Source organism: Watersipora subatra, chromosome 5 (genome assembly GCF_963576615.1).
Source record: "Watersipora subatra chromosome 5, tzWatSuba1.1, whole genome shotgun sequence".
Lineage (NCBI taxonomy): Eukaryota > Metazoa > Bryozoa > Gymnolaemata > Cheilostomatida > Watersiporidae > Watersipora > Watersipora subatra.
The window spans coordinates 66,060,213-66,085,342 of NC_088712.1; the positions used below are offsets into that span (position 1 = coordinate 66,060,213).

Consider the following 25,130-nt stretch of genomic DNA (forward strand, 5'->3'; position numbering starts at 1 on the left):
ACTCAGTGGTAGTACTCTATACACCATCTTATGAAGTACTCAGTGGTAGTACTCTATACACCATCTTATGTAGTACTCAGTGGTAGTACTCTATACACCATCTTATGTAGCACTCTGGTAGTACTCTATACACCATCTTATGTAGTACTTTGTATACTCTATGGTAGTACTGTATACACCATCTTATGTAGTACTCTGTATATTCTGTATTTGCTAGATAGCAGAGGAAGTAAAGAGTCAAGAAACCGAATTTGAGCATTTTTCTTGCTCAATTGGGTTACCAGTGGCCTCAGTAGTCAGAGAATTTACATTTCTCCTAATGTGTGCTGATGTCTGTCCGTAAGTCATATCTGTGTTATATCTTTATCATCTCTGTGTCATATCTGTGTTATGTCAATGTCATGTCCGTATCATATCTTCCCATTTTAACTCTTCCACCATCTTTGATATGACTCATCCACGTTTTCTAAGCCCTAGATTATACAATACATTACGCTCTTAACGCATAAGTTGGGTCCATCAGCATTTCAGTACTGCGATAGTTATCTCCTCTTGGGAGTATATAAGGCTTCTACCATCACTGTATCGTGATAGTTACCTCCTCTTGAAGTCAGCCACAATAATAAAACTGTTTATGTTGTACGACGCAGTATTGTAATGCAAGTTATGACATAGCAGTAGCGTAGTCCTTATAGCAATTATGTAGGTAGGTTTAACACATTTATCCATACTACCTTAATAATATGACTTAAAGAATAGAGAAAGCATAATATTTTTATGCTTTATTATTTATCTTGAGGTGTTGACTGATGTTCTAAAAAAGAATCAAGGAGATTGACCAACCAGAAGCTGAGATATAGCCAGCCAAACAAAGGTCTACCAAAAAACATAAGTATTTTGGTAGTCATCAATATATGACGTATGAAATCGACTTGTGTGCCATTGGTCAATTAAGCCAACTAATGCGCTCTCCTATAACAATCACGGCGTTTTAATTGGTTTAATCCCTGGAAGTATAGAACAATCAAATTGGGCCTAACAATCATCGCTCTGAGAATTCCGAACCAGTCCCTCTGATGTGTAGATTAGTTTTAGAATAAAATAATTACACGCATCTATTATTTCGCAACATTGTGCTATCACTTTCTACAAATTATATTAGTTACATCATTTATTCTATACGCAGTTATATTATTTTGTATAATATGCATTATGATTATAATATTAATCATAAAAATAATCATAGATAAGATAATAGATCAATAGAAAAATCAAATCAAAAGTTATCGTTTTCTTTTTTACAGCAAGAGCAGCACGGTCAAGTTATTCTTTTTAAGATTATGGCTGTAGTGAGCTTACAGTCTGTTAATAGTGACGATAATCATGAAAGTCAACTAAATGCTGCAGTAGATACACAATAGAAAAATGATGAATGAACAAAAATTCACATTCTCATTTCTTATTCTAAACGACTTGCAATCGCGGATGTCGCATATAGACTATGCACGCGCCGTTCGTTGAACAGAGGATCTTCGGAGCATATCCGTGGAGATCGAGTTAAAATTTGAAGCACAATAGTCAAAATATGCTCTTCTGTTTTGACAAATCACGGCGAGGGGTTGTGGGCAAATGCCTTTACCACACAATGTTTGCTTGATTTTCTTGAGAAACCAGAGCTAGTCTGTAAATTATTTACTATCGCGAGAAGCTTTTCACATCTCGTAGCCAAAACAATCATTATACGTAACGGCGGTAAGGGTGCACAACTCCGGCACATGAACATTAAGTCGATTTTATACGTCACAGTTTTCGGGATTTTCGAAGGGTTTTCCTCTGATTCTTTATTAGGTAGACCTATGTTTGGCTGGCTATATCTCAGCTTCTAGTGGGTCAATCTCCTTGATTCTCTTTTTAGAACATCAGTCAACACCTCAAGATAACTAATAAAGCATAATAATATTATGTTTTCTCTATTCTTTAATTACCTGCCATCATCTTTGGCTCTTCTTTTGTGCAATTGTTCTAAAGGACAATACTAAATGTTCATAAAATAAATGATGGACAGTTTCTTGGTAACACAGCATAATTTAAATCTTACATTGGTGTTTAGCTAAAGATTTTGGGTATGATACATCTGTGTTGTTTCATTGCTATGGCAACGGTTAACAAGTCAGTGAAGTCTGTTACTACTGGGTTATTGGTTATTTTCAATCATACATGCTTTCTGAAAACGAAAATTGCCGAACTTCAAATTTCAACTGTCGTTATACTGTTAATTTCAGTTAGCTTTTTGTGTATTCAAATATCTTAAATAAGTGCATACATGTACCATTGTGTATTCAAATATCCTAAATATTTGCATAGACCACAGTCGAACAATTTTTTGTGATCACCTTTTATTTCATTCGGCACACAAAATAAAATTAGGGCATGTTTGGCACTCTAGGTCTGAAATAATTTGCCATATTAAAATAACAAAACGTTATACATATTTGATGAGCAGCGACCCTCCCCGCCTAGTCAAGTTAGACTAAGTTACACCTTACTAAGGTTAAACCCAGTCAAGTTAGACAGAGTTACACCTTACTAAGGTTAAACCTAGCCAAGTTAGACTGAGTTACACCTTACTAAGACTAAACCTAGTCAAGTTAGACTAAGTTACACCTTACTAAGGCTAAACCTAGTCAAGTTAGACTGAGTTACACCTTACTAAGGTTAAACCTAGTCAAGTTAGACTAAGTTACACCTTACTAAGGTTAAACCTAGTCAAGTTAGACTAAGTTACACCTTACTAAGGTTAAACCTAGTCAAGTTAGACTGAGTTACACCTTACTAACGCTAAACCTAGTCAAGTTAGACTAAGTTACACCTTACTAAGGTTAAACCTAGTCAAGCTAGACTGTGTTACACCTTACTAAGGTTAAACCTAGTCAAGTTAGACTGTGTTACACCTTACTAAGGCCAAACCTAGTCAAGTTAGACTAAGTTACACCTTACTAAAACTAATCTCCTGCTTTTTTGACCCTAAACTAACAGAAGAAACTTCTTTTTACTTATTATCACTTCAATTAGTTTTTTATATACACATATGTTTTTACATACTTTATGTAATACATTTGGTTTAATGCTACAGTGCACCCTCAAGATATGATTTTGATCTGTTCCAGGGTTGGCATTGTATTGTAAAAAAATTGTATGTAGGGGTATAGAGACCATTGTAATTATACAATGCATACATCTCTTGGTAAAACTCCTCAAAATTTTATAAAAATGTTGTACATGTTGAAAATTAATAACAAAATAGTATGTTAATTTTAGTAACTATAGTTACCTACAGTAACTTTATTGTATTTATTGTATTTAGTGGTTATGATCTGCAATAAAATGCAACATTATAATGTGTGTACCAAATGCCTTACTTACGGGAAAGAGTTCTTACCGTACATAATACCATCAAGACGTCCGTACGCATGACATAAATTTGGAATTCACTCCAATTAAGTTTTGCTTGCTAAACACACACTTAAAGCTAAATTTTAGTATTTTCAACTATTTTATTGAGTTTCAACTTTTTATCACTAAAATTTTATCACTTTTATCAGTTTCTGTTTCTTTACTTTCACTATAACTTTTAGCATGTCGGGTTAAAACCTTTTTTAACCTAATTCAACAAGAAAGGCGATGCAGTTCTTAAACGCGGCTTCTCTCTAAAATTCTTTTAAAGGTTGACTTGCAACAAAAGTCACACTACAGGTATTTGGTATCAAAAGATTCACCATTTCTTACTCTGCTGTGTTGTAGGTGCAAAATATGTGGACATGTGATTACAAGCTCTTCAAAGCTCAAAAAACGAACAGTTAATCGCAGCCATCACAGAAACGCCGTAGTTTGGAATCTCTTTATTTCGATGCCGTATTCAAACATTTTTGTTATTGTTTTGACACGTGATGTTATCATGGGAAATAAAAGGCTTAATATAAAACATCTCATAGCACTAGTTTATGACAAACACTTCAGGTTCTACCGGAAAACCCTTATCAGATATAGATGCTCGCTACTTTACAGTGTCGTTTCAGCTTGGTATAATCTAGTCGTAATCTGATCTTGTGACCCATATTTTCGGTCAAATGCCGCGAACAATTTTTGCACCATTTTTTGACTATCACAAGTGACCAACGGGCTCCTCATGTTTATCAGAGGATGATATGCACTCCTTCGAGCTAAGGTTGAAAAATTAAATGAATTTTTATGGTGGGTTTTGAGATATCGGTGCCCAAGGTAACAGCATTACAATGATGATGAAATAGACGCGTAAAGACAAAATACATGGTTTTATTGAATGCGCGAAGTATATTTGTGAAAATACCTCGACGAATGAGGTTGCGTGAAATTGTAAGCAGAAGCCATCGTGTTCAGCTACATCCCATTTGAGCCGTTTTGGACAGGAAATCCAATCTACAGTGTTTTCGAGATGGCTGCAATTAACCGTTCAATTTTAGCTTTTAAAAGCTTGTAGTCACATTTCCACATACTTTGCACCTACAACACAACAGAGTAAGACATGGTTAATCTTTCGATACCGAATAACTGTAATGTGAATTTTGTCGCAAGTCAACCTTTAAAAAAACTTAATCTGATAGCACTTCTTCATGTGCGCTTTTTTCTTTAGCTTTTTTGATAGATTCACCGTTATCATCTATACTTTTCGAAACCTTTCTGTGAAATTTTTATTATTTCAATAAAGTCTGTTTGTGATGACTCCTCACAATTTCTCTAATATAGCTCATGCGCCTTTCATTAACTTAGTCTATAACATGGCCTGTGAGAACCTTTTCTTGATGTTAACGTTAATCTTAATAAGGTTTTCATACCGACTTGTGGCTTCCTTGATTTCTGCCAATGTAGGTTTTTAATAATAATTGCATATGTTGACTGGTTGCTACCGTATTCCTTGGCAATATTAACAGTATAGGCACCTTCTTCGTATTTATTTATGATCTCCAACTTTGTTGTCATGAAAATAATTTTTTCCCTCTTCCTGCAACGTTTTTATCGGTCTCAGATTCCATAGCTAACAAATTAAATGTGGACACTTGTAGTTATATACGTATGCTGAATAAAGGTTTATAGTAAATATGAGTATAACGCTAAGAATGAATATTTGCTCTCGCTAATGTACTTTTCACAAATTTTCTCACGTGGAATGCTGACCTGAGAGAAATCGGTCATGTTGTCTCTTCCAAGCGTTTTGAAAATGTTTTCGGCGAACAGAATTTCGGCGTCATTGTTAATTCGGCGTACGTAATAAGCATACTGACTGCCAAATTTGAACTCGGACAAAAGATTTTCTTGAATTCGTACAATGAAATAAAATTCGTATGATGAGGGGAAAAAATCGTGATGTTTAATTTCGTAAGCTAAAAAATCGTATACCAGGGTAATCGTATCCTGAGGATGACTGTATATGTAATTTCATGAAGTATTCCCCAAAAGGTTTTTTGAAGTGGAGCGAAGTATGGTGCATTTTCATAGGAACATCTGCTCCAACTTACGCCAGTTTTAACTCGATGTGAGTTGGAGGTTGGACTGTACTGCTAGTCTATAGATACACTGAGCAGAGAGGATCTCTTGAATCTGGCCAAGGAAAACAAATCAAGTTTTACTTTACTTATTGAATAGAGCATTAAAACATTTGTAGTTTTAAATTTGAAGTAGCTTGTGTTAGTCAAACCATGAAAGACTCATCTACCAAATCACCGGTAAGATTCTGTGCAAACAATTCATCATTTGATGATTAATTTTAACAGCTCAAGCAGCGCTGACCAATCATTACGCATTGTCATCAGCGCTGGCCAATCATCATGCATTGTCATCAGCGCTGGCCAATCATCACGCGTTGTCATCAGCGCTGGCCAATCATCACGCGTTGTCATCAGCGCTGGCCAATCATCACGCATTGTCATCAGCGCTGACCAATCATCACGCATTGTCATCAGCGCTGGCCAATCATCACGCATTGTCATCAGCGCTGGCCAATCATCACGCATTGTCATCAGCGCTGACCAATCATCACGCATTGTCATCAGCGCTGGCCAATCATCACGCATTGTCATCAGCGCTGGCCAACCATCACGCATTGTCATCAGCGCTGGCCAACCATCACGCGTTGTCATCAGTGCTGGCCAATCATTACGCATTGTCATCAGCGCTGGCCAATCATCACGCCTTGTCATGACTGCTGATCGTATCTGTTTCTGCTTTTTTTCAACACTTAAGATGAACTTACACAAAATTTAAGTAGATTTGTCGGAAAGTGTCGCTATTTTTCTATTATTTGCGATTGTTTTTGATGTTTGAGATGATTTGACTGCCAGGATGTTTCAGGATTAAAATCAACAGAATTCGATTGCTGTAATACGCTCTGACTCAAGTGAAAGTCCGATTAAGACATTTATAGTTGCACTTCGGCAAAGAAACTGACACTATAATTAACCCTGCACATTGAACACAATAATCAATAACAAGAGATACTGACTGGCAACCACTCAAATAGCTACATCATTTTGGCTCGAATTTTTTTTCCGAGTATTTTGAGGGTGGAACAAGTTTTATCGATTTCAATCTTGAAATGTCCAGGCAGACATCACCTCAAACAACAAAAACAATCGCAAATGATAGAGAAATATCGATACATTTTGACAAAATCTACTATATTTTTTGTTTAAGTTCATCTTTGACTGTTCACTATTAAGTATTATGTTTAAAGTGCTGGAACTCCAAAGATCATCGCTGTAAAACACTTCTCATTATTTTACAATTGTTGCAAAGCAGGGCGTACTTTTGGTTGATAGTTCATCCTTGCACTATCCAGCAGACTATTCAACTGTTCCCATTCCAGTTTTTAGAAATACTTTGTACCTGTCTAGCCTTTTTGGCTCAGTAAGTGCTTTACAATGGAGACGCCTTATGACCACCCTCGTAGTATAGTAAAAACCTGTGCCTTAATTATTTGGTTAACACAGTACTCTCAAGCAGAAGTTTTCTTACAGAGACGCTTACGAGTTCCTTCCGATCGAACAAGTGCCTTCTGTCAAAGATGTCTGGAAGTGGATGTGCGGCTCACGGCTTGAGAGTAAATTGAATAAAAGATTTTCCCTTGTAAGTAAGCATTTCTTGTCACTGATATCCTTTCAGTAGGCGTATTAGAAAACTGTGGTCTATCCTCAGCTCAAAAGGTCATGTTTTTAGATCATTTCATCTCTGTCTTGTCATACTCGTATCGTGTAAATCTGCTGACATACCATATCATACTCATATCATGTAAATCTGCTGACATACCATATCATACTCGTATCATGTAAATCTGCTGACATACCATATCATACTCATTTCATGTAAATCTGCTGACTTACCATATCATACTCGTATCATGTAACTCTGCTGACTTACCATATCATACTCGTATCATGTAAATTTGCTGACATACAATATCATACTCGTATCATGTAAATCTGCTGACATACAATATCATACTCGTATCATGTAAATCTGCTGACATACAATATCATACTCGTATCATGTAAATCTGCTGACATACCATATCATACTCGTATCATGTAAATCTGCTGACATACCAAGTTTGACTTTCCAGTCTCCATCTCTTTTATTCCAACCCAGTTTTTTCCACACAAACCTAAATATACTGACGTATTGAACTTTACTTTTCAGTCTCTGTATGCTTGTTTCAGTCATCTTCATCACACCAGAGCACCATCTTTGTCACACCAGAGCACCATATTTGTCACACCAGAGCACCATCTTTGTCACTCCAGGGCACCATCTTTGTCACACCAGAGCACCATCTTTGTCACACCAGGGCACCATCTTTGTCACTCCAGAGCACCATCTTTGTCACACCAGAGCACCATCTTTGTCACACCAGAGCACCATCTTTGTCACTTCAGGGCACCATCTTTGTCACTCCAGGCCACCATCTTTGTCACTCCAGAGCACCATCTTTGTCACACCAGAGCACCAACTTATGCCCGTATGTTTTCGTTTTCACGAAAAAAAAATTAGCCTAGTGTTTCTCCATTTGAACGTTAATCAATTGAAAATCAAAGAAGTTCATCAGGATCTGATGGCAAGTGACTTTGGGTCATGATTCTTTTGAGTCCATGGCCTGAAAGTTAGCACAGATACAATAATCTCTGTCACTACAATACAATGTTGTTTCACAAATTTGCTACAGTGTGGCAATAACCATAAGGTCTCACTCATCACTCATTGAGTAAATTAGTAAAAAGACTGTTATTTCTAGCCGTGAGCTGACATTATATATTTGATCGCTTATTGATATTATGGTGATGCCAGTCTTCCTCAGCTGTTTTTAATACGTAACATGCAAATAAATAACAGCTGCTACAACTATTAAAAAGGGCTTAGTTGGGATCTAGCATTGCATTTTTAAGATGGTAGGCGATTTATGTTAAAATATTGTGTAGAAGTACTGTAAAAGATTTTATAAGATTGTGTTAAAATTCTTCCGTCGTAAATGGGTAGAGGGAGTACGCTAATAACCTCATCTGCAGTACTTCATGTGAAAACTACAAGTTCATAGTCTCCCTTCTGCAGTACTTCATGTGAAAACTACAGGTTCATAGCCTCTCTTCTGCAGTACTTCATGTGAAAACTACAGGTTCATAGCCTCTCTTCTGCAGTACTTCATGTGAAAACTACAGGTTCATAGCCTCTCTTCTGCAGTACTTCATGTGAAAACTACAGGTTCATAGCCTCTCTTCTGCAGTACTTTATGTGAAAACTACAGGTTCATAGCCTCTCTTCTGCAGTACTTCATGTGAAAACTACAGGTTCATAGCATCTCTTCTGCAGTACTTCATGTGAAAACTTCCGGTTCATAGCCTCTCTTCTGCAGTACTTCATGTGAAAACTACAAGTTCATAGCCTCTCTTCTGCAGTACTTCATGTGAAAACTACAGCTTCATAGCCTCTCTTCTGCAGTACTTCATGTGAAAACTACAGCTTCATAGCCTCTCTTCTGCAGTACTTCATGTGAAAACTACAGGTTCATAGCCTCTCTTCTGCAGTACTTCTTGTGAAAACTACAAGTTCATAGTCTCCCTTCTGCAGTACTTCATGTGAAAACTACAAGTTCTTAGTCTCCCTTCTGCAGTACTTCATGTGAAATCTACAGGTTCATAGCCTCTCTTCTGCAGTACTTCATGTGAAAACTACAGGTTCATAGCCTCTCTTCTGCAGTACTTCATGTGAAAACTACAGGTTCATAGCATCTCTTCTGCAGTACTTCATGTGAAAACTACAGGTTCATAGCCTCTCTTCTGCAGTACTTCATGTGAAAACTACAGGTTCATAGCCTCTCTTCTGCAGTACTTCATGTGAAAACTACAGATTCATAGCATCTCTTCTGCAGTACTTCATGTGAAAACTTCCGGTTCATAGCCTCTCTTCTGCAGTACTTCATGTGAAAACTACAAGTTCATAGCCTCTCTTCTGCAGTACTTCATGTGAAAACTACAGCTTCATAGCCTCTCTTCTGCAGTACTTCATGTGAAAACTACAGCTTCATAGCCTTTCTTCTGCAATACTTCATGTGAAAACTACAGGTTCATTAGGTGAAACATTTGTAAATGGAAAAGACCACAAAATGTTTATTGCCCTTTAGGAGCCATTTCATTACCATTCTTAACAGCAACAACAGTTTATTTCAGGCTTCACCATGCTGATAATCCAGAGGAACTTTCTATTCGTTAATACTTTTTTTTGCACGAATTGGAGTATAACCGTTCCTCGTGTCATGAAAGAATAATATTGCTGTTATACTAAACCTACCTTTGCAGGAACACCTTGACATACTTCTAAACTTTGAACAGAAAGAGGTGGATTCTGAATGCTGCCGTCTGTGAGTTTGCTGTCAATACCACAATATAGGAATGAAGTAGTAACAAATAGCTTTTTATTTTGTTTGGCTGTAGTTTGATGTAACTGAGGCTTGTGTGTGTTTGGATGAAGCTTCATTAGTGAATTCAACATCGCCTTTATTTTGTAGTCACGAAGTGGTCAATGCTCCAAGTATGTCGATCTGCGTGCTTGGTGGCTAGGTAAAAATCAAACAATATAAATGGTGTTGCCTGACAATAGAACAAAATATAGCTGCAACAAAATTTCTGAAATTTAGTTCAGACTCTGTGATCATTTCGTACCAGCTTTTGTGGCTTTGGCAGAGATTTGTGAACTTCAGTCTACACATGACCGTGACTTTAGAGGTATACAGGACAGTAGTCATTGGTAGAATACTGTGATCTAATTACAGGGAGGAATCATTTAGAGACCGCTTTAGGAAGCGTAAGGGTAAAGCAGATCAGTTTACCAGAGCTAACGTGCTCAACGCCCTTTTGAGTGTGTCCAGAGCAAAGCTACGCACCCTTGTAGCATATCCTCCTGACAAGCTTTCTCATGTCTCAGCTGTATCTTCTATTCTCTGCACCCACAATTCTATCTATGTAGCAGGTGGGTTTTTGCTAGCATGAGGTTATCCCCTCTCTTTATAAACCAGTTATATATATATGTGTACCAGTTGTGTGTATGTATACCAGTTGTGTGTATGTATACCAGTTATATATACATATATATATATATATATATGTATAGCAGTTGTATATATGTATAGCAGTTGTATATATGTATACCAGTTGTATATACGTATACCAGTTGTATATATGTATACCAGTTGTGTGTATGTATACCAGTTATATATACATATATATATTTACGTATAGCAGTTGTATATATGTATACCAGTTGTATATACGTATACCAGTTGTATATATGTATACCAGTTGTGTGTATGTATACCAGTTATATATACATATATATATATATATATACGTATAGCAGTTGTATATATGTATACCAGTTGTATATATGTATACCAGTTGTATATATTGATATTTGTAGCCACCAATCTGTATGATCATTTCAAGCGCTGAAGCAAGCGATAAACTTAATGTACATTGCCTTTTTCTTTGTCTATTCACATGTTACTGGCACGTCACTTGTAGAAATATCTACTGTAATAAGAGCTGTCTTCATATGATCGTCTGTATGTTCGTATGATCGTATGTATGTTCGTATGTCCGTCTGTATGTTCATCTGTATGTTCGAAGTCATCCTATGAGACTTAGCGTGCCTTTCCTATATCTTAGAAATAAAGATTGTTTTGCACGGGATTCAAACTCAGATATTCAGGCTTGAAGCCAAGCACACTACCAGCGCTCCACCCAATCACTTTTTTACATATAAGAATATTTGTATGCATAGTTATTACACACAATGCTCTCTCACGGGACAAAGACACGAGTAAATATTCAATGCGAAGTGTCTTATCTGTTCAACTTTCCTGTGGATATCTGCTGACATGTTCAATCATAGCCAGCTCAAACTGAGATATTCAATGTTGTGTATATCACCTCTATACAAAGGTGGCTAATTACTCAATGTTGTGTATATCAACTCTATACAAAGGTGTCTAATTCGATTTACCTCTTCCACTATCTGTTCCGAAAATGAAAAGAGAATTTTATTACATCTTGACCATTTGTTTTCTCGCTTATACTCCTGTCAGGCTATCTTGCCTGTGACTCCAATATTTCCACAAGCACACTGATACTGTATACTTTGGTAGGTAGATACAACATATACACCGATACTGTTTATACTTTGGTTGGCAGATACAACATATATACTGATATTGTATACTTTGGTAGGCAGATACAACATATACACTGATACTGTTTATACTTTGGTTGGCAGATACAACATATATACTGATATTGTATACTTTGGTAGGCAGATACAACATATACACTGATACTGTATACTTTGGTAGGCAGATACAACATATACACTGATACTGTATACTTTGGTAGGTAGATACAACATATACACCGATACTGTTTATACTTTGGTTGGCAGATACAACATATATACTGATATTGTATACTTTGGTAGGCAGATACAACATATACACTGATACTGTATACTTTGGTAGGCAGATACAACATATACACTGATACTGTATACTTTGGTAGGTAGATACAACAAATACAGCCGACAGTTAAGTCAAAGTCCATGGATTATAGAAGGAGAAAGAAAAGGCCTGGAAACATCAGTGTCAGAAATCATTTCACATCCTCTCGTCGAGTATACTCGAGCTGATAGTAAGTAAGTCTAACTGCTCTCTCAGTTAGACTTGAAGACACTTTTTTTCTATATCACCACAGCTTTTTGAATAATCACTTGGCTTCTCTTTGCTGGATGGTGATATTGAAAGAAGTCTGGTGCACCTTCTCTCATGCATTGTACAGATTTAGATGATCTGTTAGTGAAGCAATGTAAAGTAGACACTCGTATACAATAAATTGAATGAATTTATGAATATTTCATCGTAAGAATGTATGATAAGTTTTTGCTACAATAGGACATTATAGAGTACATCTATGTGGAGACTTATAATTACTTGGGGTTGCTCGAAGAAGGAATAAGTTTCACTGCTAGTCTTTGTTATATTTAGACTACCGTGAAGTCTGTAAAACATAACTTCACTTAAACTAGGCGAAAATGTTACATAATATGGTACTAATTAAATAATAAAACATAAACTGGACAACACAATAACGTAAAATGACACAGTATATAATATAAAAGTCATGGAACTAATGCTGGTGGCTGCCTAACCTTGCCATTAAAAGTCTTCCAATTGCCATAATTAACTTTATTGAAACGTATCTTTACAGCAAATAAAAGGTACTACATCAAAAATACATACATTAAATTTACTGACCTTTGCCTCCTTTTAACAACCTTTGTTTAATAACATTGTTCTGTAGTAAACACTGTTTCCAGTACTAAGGCTTCTAAATTAACTGTTTCCAGTACTAAAGCTTCCAAATAACTGTCTCTGAAATCGGCTGACTTATTTGAATTTAAAGAAATATAAACTAGAGCACGAAAAAAGTCCTTTGATTGGTCAATCTCTCTGCGAGCGCACCTGACAGTCCAATCAATGTCAGGACAAGCAACCAGCCAACGGTGAAAACATGTGAAATTCACCACCGACGCACTCATTGACACGAACAAAGAGGTCACCTTATTTAGTGCTTGTAGCTGTAAGATACCCTACAGGATGAAAATATTCGTTGGTCATAAAAATTCGCGATTTCGCGAACAGTCAATCCCGCGAATTATTAAATTCAGTGAATAATTAGTTCTATTTTTAATCACAAGAGAGAATAACTACTGCATAAAACTGAAAACTAGTCGCTAGCTTAGTTTTTAATGTAAATACTAAACGTAATTGGGTTCCAAAACATTTTTAAAATCATTGCCTGAGCTTTGAGCTAACACCATTGGCAATGCATCACATTTATTTACAAAATTATTCGAGGTTGTCACAAGATAAGCAGAATGGCGTCATCGCGAAAATAGCCGCGAGACAGAAGTACTAAACGTAGCCGAGTTCCAAAACTTCATTAAAATCATCGCCAAGCTTCGAGCTTTATTGCCATTGCGTCAAACGTTATACAAAATTATTCAAAGTTTTTACAAGTTATTCGGCATGGCTTCAGCATAGCAAAAAAGCTCTCCTAGTCTTTTTACATTAGAATCAACTCCATCAATCTCTAATACCGAAGTCAAGGACGATCATGATTCTGTTCTGGACATTATGGTATGTATTTGATTTGCAGTGCAGATACGTTTTTCCATAATCAACTGCATTAGTTAATTCTTTTGTTTAAAAACTGATCGCTTTCATCAAATACTTCAGCTATTGTTTTTGTACATCCTCAACATTCGTTATTATTTTTTCTTTTTGTGGTTACTGCAGATTGAGAATAAAACAACCTACTCCGATTACGAAAACTAGAGACAAATAGTAATATTCATCAAGGCAGGAATATTGGCAGAGGCAACCAGTCAACCTAGACCCCTTCATCGACAACTCCTTGATATCTCTGTAGCAAACATGATCAAATTATATATTTTATTTCATGTATAGATGTATTATAATTTATTACAAACTTGAGTGTACAAATAAAATGTTTCAAATACAAATAAAATTTTACAAACGATGAATGGAATAAATATAAACAGTTTAGTCCATATGGCGGTTGTCTAGCAATAAAATTAAACTGGTACTCTTAATATGTGAATACTAGCATGTAATGATGCTTTCTGACTAGTTATTTTGGTAATAGCAGCTTTGTCGCTGTCACCGTCTTGGGTAGGTGCATACCTGCCAACTCTCACGCATTGGGCGTGACACTCACGCAATCACCGCAAAGAAAAAATGAAAATGCGTGAGATTTTTGCCCCAATTTCCACAATTTTATATATACTATAATTGATACATCAATTGCCCCAAAACCAAATCTCACGCATTGCCCCACTCTTGGGTTGGCAGGTCTGGGTAGGTGTTGAAGGAGATTCTCTCGCTACTACATGGCTGGTAAGGAAGTTATCACCAGAACTCTCCTCGTGGCTTACTATTGGAAAGTTCTGCCGGTTGGCCAAAGATTTGTGCTCGTAAAGGCGTTTTTGTTCCTTTTTTAAAAACAGATATATTCTTCTCGTAAGTAGCTGCGGTCACTTCAACCTCAATTTCCAGACCTCCCTGAATGATTGGTGATCTTCTAAGAATGACATCTACCACCCTTGCAATCATTGTTCTTCGGTGTATGATGAAAAATCTCTCTCACACTAAAACAAATAATGAAGCAGTAGGGATGGAAAAAATTAGTATTGCGTTTTACCGAAGAGCCAAAGTAAAATTCAACTAATTTAGTACATGTAATAAGCTCATTACTTACCACAAGTTGTTGGCTTATCAAAGGCCTCCAAAGCGATAAATATTCGTGAAAACCTCTGGACGCAGCAAAAATTGTTTACCGTAGAATAGCATGATCGCTTAGCAGTTGTAAGCTAAATATAAACCGGAACACGTGGTGTGCGCATGCGTAGGAATATCTATTACTAGCCGCAATAGAGTAAACTTTTCTTAGAGAGTGGCAATTTTCAGCCGCGAATAAATTCATCCGCGAATATGCATGAAAAGACAATTTTCGCGAAATATAACTCCGCGAATGAATTCATCCTGTAGGGTAATTAAGAGGCAGTGTCTTCCTGCAAAATGTTTGTTTTTGGTTTCTTTATTAAGTCTCACGCGCATACCTGTTACAGTAGGTGTGTGTAAAAGGTTTCTACAATCTATACCCAGGCTATACTAAAACTCATGCGATAGGACATTGTAGAATACATGTGTATATTGTTTTATACGCGATTATAAGGGATTTATAGTTGAGTCCTTTTTATTATACAGCCACCATTATCAGGATACAATCGAGCAACTGAAGAAGAAAAAGAATTGTGGGTAAAATATAAGTTGAATAATAATAAAGACGAGCAGACAACTCTAAAACATAATCCAACATTATCTAAACTACTATGATATAATAATATTTGAACACTCCCACATAGTTTTGATAATTTCACAACAAAATAATGTATGCAAATACGAAGCGTACACCCTGTAATAATAATGTTCGTAGTTACCGGCCAGCCAGGCGTCTATCCCACATTTAACATAACACGAAGTTTCTCGAAACGAATTTTAGGTAGTGGGGGTTTGGTGAAGATATCGGCTATCATATCATCAGTTGGACAATATTCTGTGACTATATTGTGGTTTTGGACTTCTTGTCGAATATAATGATATTTTATATCCATATGCTTGCTGCGCTTACTAACGTTAGTGTTGTTTGCTATGCTGATGGCCGATTGGTTGTCTATGCGGAGTACTATTGATGGTAATGTCTCTCGAGTAATGTCAACGAATAATTGCCGTAGCCAGGCTGCCTCTTTTGCAGCTTCGAAAGCTGCGATATACTCGGCTTCCATTGAAGACAGAGCGATTGTCGATTGGCGTTTACTGAACCAGCTGATTGGCCCACTGCTAGACATAAAAACATTTCCGGATATCGAGTGTCTAGATTCGTCGTTCTCAGCCCAGTTAGCATCTGAATAACCAACGGGTTGTGTGTTAGTTTTGTTGAATGTAATCCCATAGTCCATGGTGCCTTTTAAGTATCTGAGAACGCGCTTTGCGGCAGTGAGGTGCGTTTGGGTCGGCATGGAATTGAATTTCGACAACACTCCCACAGAATGTGCGATGTCTGGTCGTGTAGCTGTAGATGCGTAGAGAAGGCTGCCTACGATCGATTGATATAGAGTGTGATCCACAGATTTACTGCCGTCATCCTTCACTAGTTGTATATCTGTAGCGAACGGGGTTGCTACACTTTTGCAGTCGGACATATCATACTTCTCAAGAATCTGCTGAATTTAATGTTTCTGGTGCAGCTTCACTGAGGTGTCTGTGAATTCCGCGTTTATACCTAGACAAAATTGCAGTTGCCCTAGGTCTTTCATCTGAAACTTTGAACTTAACGATTCTTTGATTATTTTCATCGATTGATCAGTGTCACTTAGGATTACGATATCATCTACATAGACCGCTAATATCGTTTGATCGCCATGGTCGTTACGTACATAGACACATTGTTCAACGCTCGAAGGAGAGAAGCCAATCTGCCGCAGATACTCATCGAGGACTAGATTCCAACATCATGATGATTGCTTTAGGCCATACAGAGAGCGATTCAATTTGCATACCAACTCTTCATTTCCAGGCGATACAAATCCATCAGGTTGTGTCATAAATAATTCCTCAGAAACTTTACCATTGAGAAAAGCTGTTACTACGTCCATTTGATGTATCAACATGCCTCTATCCGTGCCATATGATAGAAGCGCTCGAAGTGATGACCGATGCACTACTGGCGCAAATGTTTCATCGTAATCTATTCCTTGTTTTTGACTATACCCTTTAGCTACTAATCTAGCTTTGAATCTGTCCACGCTTCCATCGGGTTTGCACTTGGTTTTGAACACCCACTTACTACCAATGGCTTTACGACCAGCCGGTAGTTTTACTAATGTCCAGGTTTGATTATCGATTAATGCGGTGTATTCTTCGGAGGCAGCGTTCATCCATTGCTTCGATTGGGGACTAGACATAGCCTCTGACATTGTTAGCGGTTCGGTTATATTGCTGGTGAGGCAAGCCACATGATTGACATACTCATCAACCCCGAATCTTACAATAGGATTGGGGTTTCGCTGTGATTTTCGTGTAACTGCTGAGTGATTTTCAGGTTCTGGTAATTCAACTGTCAGCTTTTCGGAGTTGTCTTCATCCTCACATTGGTTAGTCTCGGACTCTGGTAACCCTAACCTATTTTCATCTATCACGACATCTCGGCGTACTATGACTTTCTTAGTAGAAGGATTATATAAACGATAGCCTTTCGATCTAAGGCTATAGCCAACAAACATCATTGTCTCTGCTTTATCATCCAGTTTCTGACGGAGCTCACTTGGTACATGAGCATGGGCTAAAGAACCAAACACCCTTAGATTACTAATATCTGGTTTACAGTTGTACCATTGCTGGTATGGAGTTGTGGGCTCATGGTGAGCAGTAGTGGGGGCACGATTCCTAACATAAACAGCTGTTGAAATGGCCTCAGCCCAGAAATGTTTCGGTAATGCGGCGTCGATTACTAACGCGCGGGCTAATTCACATAAAGTGCGATTATATCGTTCTGCTACACCGTTTTGCTGTTGTGAATATCTAACGGCTAGTTGATGCTGAATACCTTGAGAGCGCAGGTATTCTTCAAATTCGCTTGATACGTATTCCCCTCCACCATCAGTTCGAAGGGTTCCGATTGGCTGGCCGGTTTGGTTGGTCACTAAGGCTTCAAACTCTTTAAATACAGAAAATACATCCGATTACTCATTGATAAAATACACATATGAAAATCTACTAAAATCATCAATAAAACTCACAAAATCTCTACTGCCACCAATTGATTTATTCTGCATTGGACCACATACATCGCTATGAACTAGTTCTAGCACTCTATTAGATTTAATACCATCTCTAGCTATAAACGGTTTTCGAGCCATTTTACCTTTCACACAAGGGTCACATATGGTACCTACACTTACGTTAGACAGATCGGCACCTGTAACAAGCTGTTCACGGTTCATAAGTCCGATGCTGGTAGGATTGATATGAGCGAGTCTCTTATGCCATATATCGTTACACGACGACGCTAGATTAGCTTTATGATCAGACGACTCCAGATCTAAATAGTTAAGTTTCCTAACGAGAGTTCCCATAGCATGTATTTGGTGGAGTTTGTTCTTAACCCAACATCTACTGTGGCCAAATTGTACTATCATTTACTATCATTAAATGTACTAATTGTCAAATTGTACTGTACTAGCGGCCGACTGTACAGAAAATAGATTTTGTTTCAAATCTGGTACATGAAGTACATCGTGGAGAGTGGCTTTTCTTTTCACTTTCCGGCTAACGGACTCTGATATCATAATGTTACCTGAGCCTATGGCATCCAATACTCTGCCGTCCGCTATAGCAACTTTCTCAGGCTGGTCAAACTTTGTGTATGTACTGAAACCACCGTTTTCAGGAGTCATTTGACGAGTTGCCCCGCTGTCAATGAACCATTCTTTCGCTCCCGCTATATTTTCGCCTACTAGAAAAGCACTCTCCTCACTTTGAATTTCAGTTGCTTGGGATTCAGTCACAAATTTAGCTCCATGCTGATTCGCCTGACCACGGCCCTGACCACGACCACGACTGTAGTTTCCGCGACTATAGTTTCCACGATTGTTGTTAGCACGATTGTAGTTACCTCGACTATTCTGTTGCGCTGTGCAATCTCTGACCATGTGATATGGTGAATTGCAGTTATAGCATCTTCTCTCATACGTGTTATCTCCGACGGTATATAAGGCAGTGTCAGAATTTGAAGTCGTTTTTCCATACTTGCCGCTTTCACCAGAATCCATTTCGGCAGCTTTTACGCCATGTTTCTGCTCTTCATTGAGTAACGCGTTTTGAACAAATTCTAATGTTAGGGTTTCAGGCTTTTGCGCTTCTAAGGCTGTCACGACAGTTGCATAGCTACTCGGCATACTGCCCAACAGTGTTACTACCTGATCTTCCTCGCTCACCGGGGCTTTGATAGCCGTGAGCTTGTTTACAATATCCTTCATATATTTTAGATGATTTTCTATAGATGTACCATCACGCATGATAGCTCTGAAATATTGTTTCTTTAGATATATCCGATTTGCTAGTGTGTCTCTTTCGAAGTGAGACTGTAGCTTCTCCCACGCTGCTTTCGGTGTCTCACACTCAGTGATCAAATATATGAATTCATCACTGATCGCCAATACAATATGATTAAGAGCTCTCTGTGATTGTTTTATATAAGCTTTCTTAGCATCTGCACCTTCCGTTTGTTCTGCAATACTACCATCACAATGTTCATAAAGTTCCTTTGCAACGAGCAAATGTTTCAGTTTGAATCTCCATGTAGAATGGTTGGACGTAGTAAGTTTATCCACAGACAGTTTATCATCCGTGGTGCTTGCTTGATATTAGAGTCTTCTTGGGCCCATAACCTATTGTTTTATACGCGATTATAAGGGATTTATAGTTGAGTCCTTTTTATTATACAGCCACCATTATCAGGATACAATCAAGCAAGGGAAGAAGAAAAAGAATTGTGGGTAAAATATAAGTTGAATAATAATAAAGATGAGCAGACAACTCTAAAACATAATCCAACATTATCTAAACTACTATGATATAATAATATTTGAACAGTGTATCCAGAGTACAGTGATACTCATACAATGGAATATTGTAGAGTACATGTGTGTAGTAAAGTTTCCATATTGTGCTTGTATCTTATTGTTCTGTTTGTACAAGCTTTTCATTTTGAAATATACCAGAGCATGAGTTTTCTTCATCCGGGAGAGAAGACATAGATGTACAGATGTTAGGAAGTGGTAGGCCCTTCATGCTGCAACTCCATAACCCTCGTAAGCTCCTCAGTCAGTCCACCCTTCTTCGAATACAAGAAGAGATAAGTCAGTCAAGTTTGGTGAAAGTGAGGGACCTTCAGACCGTTTCGAGGTGATTGCGAGCGTAGTGTTCTATCATATGATTGGTAGAAAGTAGTAGTACTACAGATTATCAGTGGTCAGCTGGTAGTAGTGTTATCAGTTACTAGTACTATAGATTATCAGCGGTTAGCTGGTAGTAGTGTTATCGGTTACTAGTACTACAGATTATCACTGGTCAGCTGGTAGTAGTGTTATCAGTTACTAGTACTACAGATTATCAGCGGTTAGCTAGTAGTAGTGTTATCAGTTACTAGTACTACAGATTATCAGCGGTTAGCTAGTAGTAGTGTTATCAGTTACTAGTACTACAGATTATCAGTGGTCAGCTGATAGTAGTGTTATCAGTTACTAGTACTACAGATTATCAGCGGTTAGCTAGTAGTAGTTTTATCAGTTACTAGTACTACAGATTATCACTGGTCAGCTGGTAGAAGTGTTATCAGTTACTAGTACTACAGATTATCAGCGGTTAGCTGGTAGTAGTATTATCGGTTACTGAAACAAAAACTTGAATGGGGCTAATGCTCTGTATCCCCCCCCCCATATTTTCCTAGCCACTTTGCTTTTCATTTGCTATATACATACTCCATTCTGTTCAGGGCTGATACAGACATTCTCAAAGATCTAGAAGGAGAGAAAAGAAAAACCTATTCAGCTTTATGCATCAGTGATTCTGACATATCACAGCAGGTGCTTGATGGACTTGGTGATATCAAGGTACGCATGTCCTGTAGTTACACATACCTTGAAGGTTTGATCGGAGGCAAGCTAGACAGCAGGAAACCAAGTCATACTTGCCTAGTTTGGTCCAGGTTGTTTTCCTTGTTGTTGCAAATTGAATGCCATCTCTTTCATTAATGATGAACTTTCAGATGCAAGTATCTACTAGAACAGATTATCAGCTAATCAATATGCCCAATAATTGCCTAAGTAAATGTTTATATAGTAGAACTGAACGGTGAAACTATATTGATAATCTTGCTATGGACGTTGCTACAAAACACAATGCTTGTAAATAACAGTAAATACCTATCTTCTTCATAATAGTAAATACCTACCTTCTTCATAACAGTAAACGCTTACCTTCTTTATAACAGTAAATACCTACGTTCTTTATAATACTTACCTTCTTCATAATAATAAATACCTACCTTCTTCATAACAGTAAATACCTACCTTCTTCATAATAGTAAATACCTACCTTCTTCATAACAGTAAATACCTACCTTCTTCATACCAGTAAATACTTAGCTTCTTCATAATTGTCACCTACAATTTGCAGGTGATTTTGCACCTATAATTACCCAAATTTAAACCTGATATCTGGTCTATCTCAAAATGTGCCTGTTTATGTACTATTACAACAGGCACTTGTTATGTCATATTACAACATGTGCCTGTTTATGCACTATCACAGCAGGTGCCTGTTTATGTCATATCACAGCAGGTGCCTGTTTATGTCATATCACAGCAGGTGCCTGTTTATGTCATATCACAGCAGGTGCCTGTTTATGTCATACCACAGCAGGTGCCTGTTTATGTCCTATCACAACGGTATCGGTTTATGGTCTACTACCACTAGTGCTTGTTTATGTTTATCATATAACTAGGAAAATAATTAATTTGTGTAACATAAACCAGAAACACATATACATTTTTTACTTGAAGGACCTAGTGCTGGAGCAGAAAACTCCCATACGTGTATTGCATCGACGCGCTTTGGCAATTCGGCCCCGGACAGTCTATTGGATGAAAGCACAGCCAGTAGATGGCAGCGACAAAAAGTTCAATCTTACATTAGAAACACAAGCAGGTGTTGCCTCTACAATATTTTAATTACCATGTGTTGCATGTGCTTGCTCAGCATTGAATAGAAGGCAGCTCGTCTACTCTTGAAAAGTTTGGTTCTCTATACATTCTTGCAGCTAGTGCCTGACCCAAATTTTTGTTGATTCACAGGAACCTACGTCAAAGAGTTTGTACACAGCGACTTTGGTAGGACAGTACCTAGTCTAGGCGGCCTACTTGGAGGCAGACAACTTGACATCCTTGCCCTTGATGTCCTGGTAGGTGACTGGTTATGGCTCATTTCATCCATTGCCCGAGGGTATCTTACTTACTATCTGCATGTTTTTTGTTACTAAGCTAACTAGCCTGCTCTATCAACATACATGTACGACACGTGATTTATAAAAGATGGCTTAAAGATAAATTTGCCCAACATTTTAGTAAATTTCGCAGAAAGTATCGGTATTTTCTATCATTTGTGATTGTTTTTATGTTGGAGGTGATCTGAGTGCCGGGATGTTTCAAGATTAAAATCGACAAAACTAAATCGCAGTTAAAACACTCAGATCAAGCGAAAGTGCAATTATGGCATCTATAAATAAAAAGTGACTGACAGAATAGAGAAGCGGAACGCTCCACCTTAAACACAATAGCTGATATCAACTATGGCAACTAGTGACATTATTTTGCATATATTGTTCTTCTGAGCATTTTAATCTTGAAACATCTTGGCAGTCAGATCACCTCAAACATCAAAAACGTCAAAAACAAATTACAAGTACATGTAATACTGATTATAAAGTAATAGAGTAAACAAATTATAGAGTAATACAGATTATAGAGTAATAGAGTAAACAAATTATAGAGTAATACTGATTATAGAGTAATAGAATAAACAAATTATAGAGTAATACCGATTATAGAGTAATAGAGTGAACAAATTATAGAGTAGTACCGATTATAGAGTAATAGAGTAAACAAATTATAGAGTAGTACCGATTATAGAGTAATAGAGTAAACAAATTATAGAGTAATACCGATTATAGAGTAATAGAGTTAACAAATTATAGAGTAATACCGATTATAGAGTAATAGAGTGAACAAATTATAGAGTAGTACCGATTATAGAGTAATAGAGTAAACAAATTATAGAGTAATACCGATTATAGAGTAATAGAGTTAACAAATTATAGAGTAATACCGATTATAGAGTAATAGAGTGAACAAATTATAGAGTAGTACCGATTATAGAGTAATAGAGTAAACAAATTATAGAGTAGTACCGATTATAGAGTAATAGAGTAAACAAATTATAGAGTAATACCGATTATAGAGTAATAGAGTTAACAAATTATAGAGTAATACTGATTATAGAGTAATAGAATAATATCAATTGGTTTCTCAATTGATCAATATTAACAATAACAATTCAATATCAATTAACAATATCTTTCTCAATTGGTTTCTGTTATTATTAGACTGAGTACTCAACTTGTCTCTGTTATTATTAGACTGAGTACTCAAGTGGTCTCTGTTATTATTAGACTGAGTATTCAAGTGGTCTCTGTTATTATTAGACTGAGTACTCAACTGGTCTCTGTTATTATTAGACTGAGTACTCAAGTGGTGTCTGTTACGATTAGACTGAGTACTCAACTTGTCTCTGTTATTATTAGACTGAGTATTCAAGTGGTATCTGTTATTATTACACTGAGTACTCAAGTAGTGTCTGTTATGATTAGACTAAGTACTCAAGTAGTCTTTATTATCATTAAACTGAGTACTCAAGTGGTCTCTGTTATTATCCTACTAGTCTAAGTAGGGAATCTTGAGTGTTTTAGCATATTATCTAGTCTCATTCTGTATATTCTAGGATCATTCTGTGTAGTTTAGAAACATCCTGTATAGTTTAGGATCATGTGTATAGTTTAGGATCATTCTGTATAGTCTAGGATCATTCTGTATAGTTTAGGATCATTCTGTATAGTTTAGGATCATGTGTATAGTTTAGGATCATTCTGTATAGTTTAGGATCATTCTGTTTAATCTAGGATCATATCTGCGTCAAGGTTCATCGACAATCCATGGAGGGCATTTACATCTATATATTTCTCAAAGTTAGTCGTTCATGTATTTGTCCAGCTATAGCTATTGAAACCTTGGAATAATGAATTTGTAATGCAGAAGATCTGATCTCAGACCCTCCCGTTTGCCATTCTGATGCCTCACTAACTAAGCCAGAGAGCTTGATCGAATAGTGCGGCCATATATGTCAGTATATGGAAGCAAATAGCCTAGCGCTCTCGGTCTTGACGTAAAATCATGGCGTGGCTCCGTAGAAGCCGTAGCTCTTATTAGTAAGTTCACTCAAATTTTCCATTGGAAATGTGCCAGGCTAATAGCAAGTGGCAGACAACGCTCATTACCTCTCATTGGTTATAAGTTGATTTTTAATACCCAGGCAACGCCGGTAGCGCAGCTAGTGTATTAATATTGTCATTGTTACCAACAGCGCCTCACATGACCTCCGGTTGTTTAGTCATCATTTGTATTTATTCGTGTTGTAGTCTGTGCACGTGGACTGGCCACCATCTTTAAAGAAAGTGCAGTAAAGAGGATCTTATTTCAGCGACCTTATTTCAGCGACCTTCTCAATGAATATCCTCATTCACCATGCTCTAGTTGTTACAAATTGGTATAGTGTACATGAGAAACTCCTCTATTCTCTCCTTCATATTTTTGTACAATCAACTAAAGAAATGTTGAGAATAAACCAGAGTATTAACCAAAATATAATAGCTGTTACGACTACTGGTGGATTTCAACTTTGAGAAATTCATCTTAGACAGAGAATGAGAGACAACTATCTTTCCTTACCATTGATAGAGCTTGACTTCAGTATTGAACCAGAGACAGAGAATCAAGGACTAATATCTCTCCTTACCATTGATTTAGCTTGACCTCAGTAATGAACCAGAGACTAATATCTCTCCTTACCATTGATAGAGCTTGACTTCAGTAATGAACCAGAGACTAATATCTTTTCTTACCACTGTTAGAGCTTGACGTCTATAATGAACTAGAGACAAAAAACCAGAGACTAATATCTCTCCTTACCACTCCTTACTACTTACACCTATTACTTACACCTACTACTTACACCTACTACTTCCACCTAC

General features: G+C 37.1%; 1 protein-coding gene across 1 annotated transcript in view; it reads left to right on the forward strand.

Moving 5' to 3' along the window:
- LOC137396590 (tRNA pseudouridine synthase Pus10-like) overlaps positions 1-24,708 on the forward strand; it is a 39,729-nt gene extending 15,021 nt beyond the window's left edge. Inside the window, exons 5-14 of the mRNA XM_068082903.1 lie at positions 218-339; positions 7,050-7,158; positions 9,879-9,940; positions 10,352-10,548; positions 12,129-12,257; positions 19,990-20,173; positions 20,763-20,880; positions 21,832-21,976; positions 22,123-22,229; positions 24,519-24,708. Coding sequence (XP_067939004.1) covers positions 218-339; positions 7,050-7,158; positions 9,879-9,940; positions 10,352-10,548; positions 12,129-12,257; positions 19,990-20,173; positions 20,763-20,880; positions 21,832-21,976; positions 22,123-22,229; positions 24,519-24,563 — 1,218 coding nt within the window. The 3' untranslated portion in view covers positions 24,564-24,708. The remainder of the gene's footprint in view (positions 1-217; positions 340-7,049; positions 7,159-9,878; positions 9,941-10,351; positions 10,549-12,128; positions 12,258-19,989; positions 20,174-20,762; positions 20,881-21,831; positions 21,977-22,122; positions 22,230-24,518) is intronic.
- Positions 24,709-25,130: the final 422 nt, after the last annotated feature.